The sequence below is a fragment of the Rhamphochromis sp. 'chilingali' genome, assembly GCF_963969265.1.
Source record: "Rhamphochromis sp. 'chilingali' genome assembly, chromosome: 1".
In the NCBI taxonomy this organism is placed as follows: Eukaryota; Metazoa; Chordata; class Actinopteri; order Cichliformes; family Cichlidae; genus Rhamphochromis; species Rhamphochromis sp. 'chilingali'.
The window spans coordinates 55,281,452-55,292,275 of record NC_137929.1 but is presented as its reverse complement, the minus strand read 5'-3'; the positions used below and the strand labels follow the sequence as shown (position 1 = coordinate 55,292,275).

At 39.2% G+C, this 10,824-nt stretch overlaps 2 protein-coding genes across 5 annotated transcripts; both read right to left on the bottom strand.

Moving 5' to 3' along the window:
- Window positions 1-127: 127 nt before the first annotated feature.
- Window positions 128-2,907, bottom strand: LOC308402420 (GTPase IMAP family member GIMD1-like). Its single transcript, XM_080891270.1, has 3 exons — window positions 1,534-2,907; window positions 569-825; window positions 128-445 (listed from the first exon to the last, which is right to left on the bottom strand). The coding sequence occupies exons 1-3, from the start codon at window positions 1,697-1,699 to the stop codon at window positions 173-175; spliced, it is 696 nt and encodes a 231-aa protein (XP_080747396.1). The 5' UTR covers window positions 1,700-2,907; the 3' UTR covers window positions 128-172.
- A 4,500-nt stretch (window positions 2,908-7,407) lies between these two features.
- On the bottom strand, window positions 7,408-10,824 carry LOC308402407 (dickkopf-related protein 2-like). 4 transcript variants are annotated; one of them, XM_080891224.1, is made up of 5 exons: window positions 10,654-10,824; window positions 10,315-10,484; window positions 8,566-8,722; window positions 8,336-8,488; window positions 7,408-8,254 (listed from the first exon to the last, which is right to left on the bottom strand). In XM_080891224.1, exons 2-5 carry the CDS (start codon window positions 10,480-10,482, stop codon window positions 7,920-7,922), a joined length of 813 nt encoding a protein of 270 aa, XP_080747350.1. In that variant the 5' UTR covers window positions 10,483-10,484; window positions 10,654-10,824; the 3' UTR covers window positions 7,408-7,919. The 4 variants fall into 4 exon arrangements, with proteins under 4 accessions (XP_080747350.1, XP_080747351.1, XP_080747348.1 ...); XM_080891225.1 differs by having other exon boundaries at window positions 8,336-8,458; XM_080891222.1 differs by having other exon boundaries at window positions 7,408-8,488.

Sequence of the window (10,824 nt, the reverse complement as noted above, 5' to 3'; positions counted from 1 at the left end):
TGTCAGTGGTCTCTGTTCAAACACAAAGCAGTTAAAGCAATACCGAACACTTTAAGTGAATAATAAAGCAGCCATAAGAAAGAAATACATAATTTCTTTCCACAAATAACTTTATGTGATAAGAAGCTGACTTCAGATTTAAAGATTAACCAAATAAAGGCCCCACATGGTGTCAGACAGAGGTCCTGATGGTCAGAGCCCTGTGATGGTTCTTGGCTGAGAGGCAAAGAATTTGGTCTCTGAGTGGTCGCCCTCTGACTGACGACCAATCACTGGTGTTATCTAGGAACCAGACCCCGCCCCTTATTTCCCCAGCCAGATTTCTGAGCCAGCCAGTAAAGGGCTGGGCAAGGTAGGCTGAAGGCTGAAGCCCCGTCTCTCTCAGGTGGTCAGAATGCGTGAGGATAAGTATGGAATGCTGATGCCATTCTGGACCAAGGAGCTTCTGAAGGCCAAAATACAAACACAGAAAACAAACACAATTAGCAGATGCAGACAATGCTGTTAAAAATAACACAAGATGACCATGAGCTCAGGGGCCTGATATCCGAGTCACAGAGCGCAGTACCTCTGCATGCTGCTGCAGGTGTTTGCCTTCGTGCGGCAGGTCGGCTCTCACAACGATGCCGAGCACATGCACGCCTTCAGGGCAGAGTTGGTGGATGCTCAGTGGGTCAGGCACTCCAGGAGGCGTGTCAACAATTCTCAGCATCATGTCAGTCTCCACCCCCTGTCTTCTGAAAAAGCGTGGAAAAGTGCGCCAGAGGAGGCGACACTCAGTGGTCACACCTGAGATGCTTCTTCCTGTTTGGAATTCGTCTCCACCTGTCAGATGCAAAAATCTGTAGTATTTTTTTTCATCCTTAGCAAATCACGTTTAGTGATTTTACATGATTAAGTTAATTTATCATTGTGTATGTGCTATAAGGAGAAAGGTGATTCTAAATAGAGCTTGTCCATAATTTTACATTTCTTATGTTCATCATATTTCTTAAATGAACAAGAACCAACTTTCAGGGCTTAAAAAATTAAACCTGCAGTTTCTCTAATGTCCACTTGAGGCTGATTTCAAAAGAGTGTCAGTTTCCAAAGGCTCCCATGTTAAAATGTTAACTTTACAGCAGAAACAAATATGTTTACAGCCTGATACAAAGAACAATTTTGGTTTCTATTTTTCCTTTTTATACTATGTTTCCAGTTAAAGGCACTGGCGCTAGGGACATGGCCTCTTTGCCTGCAAGGTTGACTCTGAAACAGGTGGCTAACTGAAGTGTCTGAACTGTGAAATACTGTAGCTTTCTTGTGTGGCAAAGCCCATTCAAGGAGTTTGTGCTTCAGTTCTGGTATACCAGTCTGCACCAGCATTGCACCTGTACAGGACACTGGATCTAAACAAACAAGCATGGGTGTGGCCAAACTTCAAAATATGGAGTCCAGACTCAGTGGCAATTTGGGAAATGTTTCTATGGATACACCATCAAAAGAGACATAAAGCAAAATGTATTTAAAAGAAAGTTCTGTAGAAGGACTGACCAAGAAGAGCATTCCCCACAGAGCTCCTCCCACTCTGAGGGCCGCCTAGCAAAACCACGTTCAAGACCAGCACGTCCCTTTTGCCATCACCATGATGATTAACCCACCTGCTGAGGAAATCAAAGAGGCTGTTTCCAGGTTGACCGTGTTCAGCTTTGAGAGCCATCTGAAAAAACAAAGTCTTCTGAATACACGTCTCACAGTGTTTAATATAAAAGTCACACACTGTTTAACACTGATTATTCTTTATTTCTAAAGACTTTTCTCATTCAATGTCATATTGTGAGATTTGATATAAATACTTTACAACCTCATACAAATATCAGGTATTAAATCAACAGATTTTAAGCTTTTTTGTTTAATTTCATAGTGTTAGATGCAACACACAAAGGTTAAAGGCAGGGCGAGAGCAACTAAAATACATTTCAAAAAGAGATTTTATGTAAAACTTTTATTCCTATTTAATCTTATTATAATAGGCTGGATGGTTTCTTGATAAAAAAAATAACAACACATACATTAAGTTTATAGGTACATAAATATTTCTGGCTTTCTTCGAGCTTTGCACCTGTCAGTACTAAGCTAAGGTCAGGACTGAGTAGTATCCCAGACCGATCCAGTTTGCATCCAACAGAAGTCGAAGGACAAACGAGTGGAGCTATAAAATTCATTAGTCAAAGTTTTATTGAGACATTATTTTATTCTAATTGTAAAAAAAAACCTCATTACACTAACTAACCATTAAGAAAGAGGTCTCATAGGGTCATGAACAGTAATATTTTCTTTAACTTAAAGGCTTTGAAACTGTAGTTAAACAAAAGTGAGTCTTACCTGCTTTACTTTACCAGGAGAGGCAAAAGGTTCAAGGACTGCATATGCTTGATATGGGAGGTTGAATGTGTATTTACGGGAGTGGTTACTGGTTAAACTATAACTTGCCGGTCCTATCTGTGCCTCGCTGCAGTTTTATTGGGTTATAAAAGCAACAAACATCCGTGCAATTCCTGACACTGATGTTCCCTGTGTTACCTGTTGTGATTAAATCTTCTGTCAGCTTGCATCAACTAAAACCAACAGGCAAACAGAATTCATGACTTGTAAATAATGAAGCAGGTTTTAAGGGAAAACTGTCCCACAGAGCAATCATCTACTCTCAGTTTTTCCTGAAAAAGTCAAATGAAAAGACATTTTATGACAGACTGCAGCTCATTGATAATACATCGCTCATTCATCACTGATTTACAATTTGTTCACGGTAATTGGAATTACAGTGAACCTCCGTATAGTTACTGTAATGTAGATTTAAAGTATTTAACTATTTAACTTAGCTTACTATAACATTGTAAAATGGTACTTACACTGTAAACACTTGCAAATTACAGTATAATGCTGCAATTCGTTACATGTATTATTTTTATGTCTTTAGACTGAAAAGTACTCACGGTGTGTTGCCATCAGTGTTGGGTAAGTTACTTTAAATTAGTAACTTAGTTACATTACTAGTTACTTCTATCAAAAGTAACTCAGTTACTTCAAGTTACTCGTTACTTTCAGAGTAACTAGTTACTAGGGAAAGTAACTTTGGTTTTACTCAGAATTCTCTTGTTAATGTGTTGCTTCCGTAACTGGATACCCAGCAAGACTGTCAGTCTTCTAGCTTGCTTACTTGCCACAAGTGCACTGTGCCACCTACCAATAGAAAGGAAAAAATAATGTGCATATTTCCACGAGAGAAATCCCACGCCTGATTCTATCCTAGCCTGCTTTTTACATCCAACACAAAAACTGCAGTCGTGGTGCTTTCGATTGTACTCAGAACTCGGAAATTCTGCCTTCTGAATAGGAAGATGTAGGTAACACCAGACTGCAGATGAGCTGCATACAGGGCTGGACTGGGACAAAAAAATCGTCCCGGGCATTTTGACTAGAGACCGGCCCACCATTATAGGAAAAATCATAAAGCCTTTGAATGAAAATAAACACTGTTGTGACAGTGATGTACACTGTTCTGATGGTATATATGTATCAATCTATCAATTGTTTGTTGCAAGACTCAGATAATTATTTTTTTAAAAGCTAGACATTTGAAATGAGAATAAGAAAGTATTTCCTTCTGCCCCCCTTTCCCTTTTAATGTCCTACATGGACCCCTGGCAACACTTTGCTAGACCCGCCCCTGCACAATTACCAGCTGTCAGCTACTTAGAAAAGGATCCTGGTGTTATTTGTCTCTCAGAAACAGTTCATAACTTCCCTTCAACTCATTCATGTCACCTAAAAGGTAAACCTGTTTCTCCATCACAGCTCTGATGATTCAGTAAGGACATCTCCTGGTTTCATCTTCATGTTTCCCTCTCACCAGATAACCAAACCGATATCATGACCAGCAGCTTTACAGCTGTGGCTCCAGCAAACATCAGCTGATACTAGAAATTAATATTAAATAAATTCTAACAACAGCTGATCAAGCTTAAACGTGCTGCTGTTGTTTAGCGCGACATCCGCTGGTTTCCTCTTTCTGGCGCAAAGTGGGTGATAAACAAACAAGAGAGAAAAGTCGATCAGCTGATCATTGATCAGTTTCATGATTTAAGTAGAAACGGGAGAGGGAGGGTGAGAGGATGAAAGAAGAAGAGGCAGCTGTGCAGCAAAGACACAGTAACTCCAGCTTTGTGTCTTTTTCATTGCAGCTGAAGTCTGGGACAAACTGTTCCTTTTCACCTCAATAAGAAACCCGTAATATTTTCTCTGAATACCAGACGATTCCGTTTTTTACGGGACGGTTGGCAACTCTAATAACTTATGAACAAAATAAAGTTCAACATCAGTAACATAGCACCCACCCAGCTGTATAGAAACTCCGTCATGCTAGCTAGCACGCAGTACGGAAAAGTCAGCACAACGAAAATAAACTCCTCCTAAACTTGGTTTATATCTGACCCAGATGGACTGCAGGTCATAACTTCTTACCTGAAGTTCAGTTCACCTGATACTCGGACCGGCGGCCGCTTTGGGTCTCTCCTCTTGCCTCCCTTTTCCTTCATCCACCTGCTGGCCTCCACCACTTGCTAATGTTATTGAATCTGTGGAAGCTCCGCGATAGCCACCACACGAAGTAACGAATAATGAGCCTATCTAAATCCCAGTAACGAGTAACGCGTTCCTGGTTTTGGCATAATTAGTTACCGTGCTCTTTACCACAATAATAACGTAGTTACTGTAACGCGTTACTTAATAACGCGTTAGTCCCAACACTGGTTGCCATAAAACCAAAACTAACACAAAATTAATTTTAAAAACTGACTCAAAACATTAAATTTATGGTGTTACTGCCATGTCAATTTAAACATATTGGAGAAAATACAGACATGTTTAACAGTGAGCCCTTACACCAGCGGTGTGAAACATTAGACTTGGGGGCCAGTAGTGGCCTGGCAAACACTCCAATCTAGCCTGTTGGACGACTTTGGAAAATGTGAAGGAGGACATAAATTTTTAACTTTTAATTGTATTTTTTTTTTCTTTTAACAGATTTACAACTTTTCTTACCAATAAAGACCTGCCCCATAGCCGCAGCCTCATATGACACCAAAATGATGGTTTTGTAATTGTAAACACTTTCACTTTCTTTCATTTACTACAGCTGCATTTCATTGTCATGTAGAAAAACCGAGACATATTGTTGCAATTACGCTTCTTTTTCTTACATTAAGTTAATTCGTTGATTAATTGTGTAGTTACATTTCAATACAGTAGAAGAAAGGGGATTTTTACCGGTTTGGTCCAAACATATACATATAGTAGACTAGATGTTGTCTTATATCCTGCTTTATTTCACTTTGACCATGCGGATAATAATGCAAAGTTTAAACCTTAATACAATTTTAAAAAGTAAGTTATAATAACAAAGAAATCACCCGCTGGTAATGTTAGTATGAAGGGGCAGATTAGGATTAGATCTAGGCCAAAACCATAAATGCTTAGTTTATTTTAACATGGATTCTTTGGGATGGACTCTCTGTTGGAGTCAGCCTCAAGTGGTGATTGGAGGAACTAAGCTAAGAGCTAAGAATCAGGTTATCATGAGAGCAACAAGGAAAACTTAGGAAGGAAACGAGGAACGTGACGCTCATGCAGATAAATCACCCACGCAGAATATATGTGAACAGGGAAGCTGGGAAACACAGCTGGAGGGGTATGGAAAACACTGTGTGTGTTTGTTATCTTTATGACAACCATACACAGAGCGAGAACAGCTATGCCCAGCAGCTACCAGCCACAATGAAACCAACACATGTTCTTTTCTGTTGTCCTGTCCAGACCTTCAAAAGATCACAATCAATTGGAAGGAAGGTTTTAGGAAACAAACAAACAAACAAATCCTTACATGGTCATACCCACATGCCATCAGATTGTAGTTTTATTCTTGTAGACCTTTAAAACGGTTTTTATCAGATCAGACCTCACTTAACCTCTTTCTTTACAAACCTTTGGAGATGATTCCTTTCCCACTTTAGCTTGTGTTATCAGTGCCCATCAGCTAAGTGGAAAAACATTAAATAAGCATGTGGTCTGAGCAGATGCAGGGCTCTCTGTAACAGATATTAAAGCATGAGAAGGATGTGATTTAACCACTAGTTTTATGTACTCAAGTTCAATCTTACTGCATTGTATTGTTCAAGTGACCAGAGAGCCTAGGGATCCTTCTTACTGGTCTCCTTTCTACTTAAAAACTTTAATTTTTCTCAGTTCAGAACAGAACTCCTAATGATAGATTTTCTGTCTAAAGTATGCTAAACGCTACTTTTAACCAAAATTGCAGCATTAGCTCTATACAAAGCCACAACAGTTTAACACATCTTAGATTAACACACAAAACAAATATACTTAAGCCCATTTTGTTGTTTAGATACACAAAAAACAAATAAGAACAACAATCACAGTCACAACTTACATTTATTATGATCTAGGCTACCACTTGCTACAAGCTAACTGCTAGTAAACAATAACAAATCCAGTAGAAATGGGCATCTTACAAGTATCCCAACAATAATGAAACAGAAAAAATAACTGATTATGATTGGAAATGACAACTTAAATCTTGTGGGTTGTTATCAGACATTACACTTTCCAAACATGGCATACTTTCAGCCATATAGCTTAAAAGGTAAATCTTAAGGAGTTCAACTATGTTCAACTTAGATTGACAAATAGTTTTATGTTACATTACAATTTCCTTTATAATTGCTGGTATAAAATCAGCAGAGTGCTACAACCAATTAAATCTGATACATATTTACACCAACATTAACTCAAAAATATACAGACACCACTTACAGGAAAGTAATTCCTCTCGACAGCCTCAGACCTGAAACTTGAGGATGTTTTTAAATGTGTTTGTGTAAAAAACTGTTTGAATTATTTTATTGAATTATTTTGTCTTTTTTTTTTGGAATTTTTGGTTCCTTACTTTATCATTACTATAAATTTTCCTAAAGAAAATATTAAATTTGGAGGTTCTTGGTATAATTTCGTGCTCCAGCATCAAGCACATTATTATTATTTTTTAGATGCCTCTGATTTGACAAAAGAAGAGAAGGTTAACATATCTGAGGCACTGTTTTGGAACATTATTTTATTGTAACATTATATAACTACAAATGTATTTTTTCAGAAAATTTAGCGCTTGGGTCTCTGAAGTCCAATGGGTTAGAGTAATATTTGCACCTCTTGAGTGCTTCAGTTGAAAATCATCACCTAGTTTAACACCTGTAAAAGCTTATTTTCTTTTTTCTTTACAGGTTGAAATTGTGGAGAAGTGTTTGAAGATTGAGTTCAGTATTCCTTCTTAGTTTTAATTCAACGTTTTAGCTAATACAGGTTTGTTTGATAACTATTTTTCCTCTTTAGTAACGAAGTAATGATGTTATCTTTGTTTTGGGAATATGAAAACAAAACCTTTTCATTTCAGGTTTCTTCAAAATCTCAGCACATGAATACATGTGCTGGAGGCAGTTGCAGCAGATATGCATTAGGGATCAAACACCGGTTCTTTTCGTGGTGGTGCAAATGGGGTCAAACTGGATTTCAAAGTGGTTTCTGCTTGTCTAGACACAAATGAGGAAACAAGATCTGCACCACAAAGAGTTTCACTTCCTGCTGAGTTTGCCTGTCAGTGCAGCCTGGCAGGACGCTAATTAGCATTAGCATGTAGAAACACTGTAAGATGTAGTGGGGGAGGGGCCACGGGTGTTGTCATGCATTTAACAAGTTATGTTATTCACCCCTCCCTTCATTCCACAGGTCTTCATTTTCTGTCTCTGAGGTAAGTCATTGGCAAAAGCAGCAACTCACTAGTCCTTAGTCATTCTTTCGGTTTGTCCACTTCATTTAGATCGGTGACACACATGAAGCCTTGCCTTGGCTGGTGATGCAGAGCCTGAAGACAGTCCTGAGGAGTAGCGAGATGAGGTTGCCGAGAAGTTGAACCGTGACACTGCAGCTAGTTGGGTACCGGGTTCTCGCAGTGTCCGGCAGATGAGTCCGTCCCCACAGGGACAGCGCTGGAACAGCTCCAGACCGTGGTTCCCCTTGCGTCGGTGTCGCGTGCAAACCTGTCCTTCACGTAGCACGGGCTTGCAGATGCGAGTCCAAAAGTGACGGGCGCAGCACAGACCGTCCAAGCAGTCGGATGAGCGCAAGCAAGGATTCCCGACCTGACCTGAAACAAACACACAAACCCTTAGAGAAACATGAAGGAGGCAGGGGGAAACATACTGCGGGTTTATAACACTAATCTCACTTCTGCCAGGGGATCCTTTGGCTTCCTGCCTCCCGCCTTTCTTTTTGGTGAGCGGGCTTAGCGCTCCATCAGTGTTTGGAATCCTCTCAGACACAAAGCCGTCCACATCAGGAACACAAATATCTGCCGCAGGAAGAACATAGAGATAATACACTTGATAAAATTTTAATTATGAATAGTTTATTGTCATTAATGTTAAACTGAAGTTTTCTGTAGAGGAGCATCTAAACTGTTGCTGCAGCGGTTGGTGGGGCAACACATTGTGTCCCTGAGGCAGGGCCTCTTCCTTCTGCGGCAGGTCTTGCAGTGGGAGTGGGCAGGACGTCTTGAGGAGGTGTGACAGTAGTTCCCCTCTCTGCACTCCAGGTCACTCATGCACTGGTAGACCTGCAGACAGACACACAAACATTATTACAGAGTAACAAATGAACCTGGTTTTCGTTTTGTAATTTAAGGTGATCTTTTCGTACTGGTGAAAAAATAGCATGAAATAACAAACGGAGGGCTTAAACTACTCTGACTTGCAGTGCCCTGAGCCACTTTATGTGAGATTTATACTTCTGGACTAAATCTACGCCATAGGTAAGTCTTAACTGCAGACCTCTCTGAAAAAGTAACTACATGTAACATAAACACAGTCTTCAAATATTGTGATTGGCCTGAAATCCGAATATGCATTTCTGGCTAGTTTTCCTCTGATTGTCAATGGATCATAAATGTCATCGACTCATTATAGGCTTGCATAGGCGACATCATAGGCTCAACGCAGAATTATCAGCGTTTAATTTTGTAGCACTCTTCTAAAGTACACCTCAACATTACAACTTAAAACTGTACATTGGGGCAAAACAGTCCAGTTGATAAACCAAAGAAACCTTTTATTATCCTTCCCGATGATGTTGAAAGCCAAAGAAATTTTAAAACATCATCATAGTTTTTTTTTATCATGAAAGCTTACAGCATCATAACAGCTGAGAAGTGCACCTGAAACAGTATCCTGCTGATAAAAAAGGCCAATGAACTTTTTGAAACAATGTGATGTTCTTGATGATAATGTTTAGAAACATGTAAATATTATAAGTGACTGGTAACCCAGATGGTACCTGTAATTTGAAAGTGAATACAGACTTGTAATATTCCCACCAATCAAACGTTTGAAACAACAAAAAAAGACCAAAACTCCTGTCAAACTGAAGCAATGTAACCAATAATGTTCAGTCAATAAAGCTTTTGAAACATTGCAACAACACTGCAAATAAACATTTCTCTCTCTCTCTCTCTCTCTCTGTATATATATATATATGTGTGTGTGTGTGTGTGTGTGTGTGTGTGTGTGTGTGTGTGTGTGTGTGTGTGTGTGTGTGTGTGTTTTATTTAACAATGAAAAGGACCCGAGTCCAAAAGTGCTTTGTCAGCAGCACATAACTTTACAGGGAGTAGGAAAGAGTCAACTAAACTAACGTTTTCGATACAACTAAAGATTAAAGGCCAATAAAATTTTAATGAGCTTTGTAACATTGTAATAGTTTGGTCAATAAAATTTACATATTAAAATACATCGTAACAAACAAAAATCCCCTGTCCATTTAGTTTAGAAACATTGTAGCTAAAAGTTTAGCTAAAGTTGTTAATTAACTTTAATTAGTAGTAAATTAGTTAAAAGTCATATTTATATATGTAAATAGTGAGATCTGTGGACTCGGTTAAAAAGCAGCTAAAAAGTCATCTGTTTAAATGTGCTTTTGTAACCAATGCTGTTTTGGCTTTTAAATTGATTAGCCCTTTGTTTTATCCAACTAGAAAGTTCCTATAAAAATACATTTTTCACTCATTTCTTACTTGCCATTACATTTGCATGAAGTGGGACTTTAAATTGTGTGAGAGGCAAATGTTTGATTTGATTGACTTCAAAGCACAGACTTGTTGAGACTTCTGTGAACCCCCTCAGACTGAAACACGCATCGTGGTAACAGACTCACCGTCAGGTCCACTCTCGGCTCCCACGCGCTCCTGTTTATCGGCAGCGCGTCACTGTCCCCGAGGATCTCCGTACTGACGGAATTCTGTCCGACGCGCGCCTGCCCGCAGCGAGAACACGCCAAAAGCGCGATCCCGAAACTGACCAGCAGCACCAACCAGCGGCTCATGACTGCAATCAAGATTTCATTAGACACTGTGAATAAAATCACTTCATGTACTGACATACCATTATCATCATCCTTTCTTAAACATACGGACTTTAATATCTCCACAAGAATAAACAAGAGACAGTAGCGGTCTAAATGTTTTCCATTTAAACCAGCAAAAAAATCACTCACTTGTCAGCTGTAGACTTTCTAATGGATGGAAGAAAATCGTCACAGTCCCGTGCAGTTTGCTGCTGCAGGTTTAAATTTCCCGTTGCTTCCTTTTTTTTTTTTAAATTAAACCAACTCCCAGGAGCGCACGAAAATAAGAATAAGAAGACGAGCCTTCGCTTCAGTCCTGTC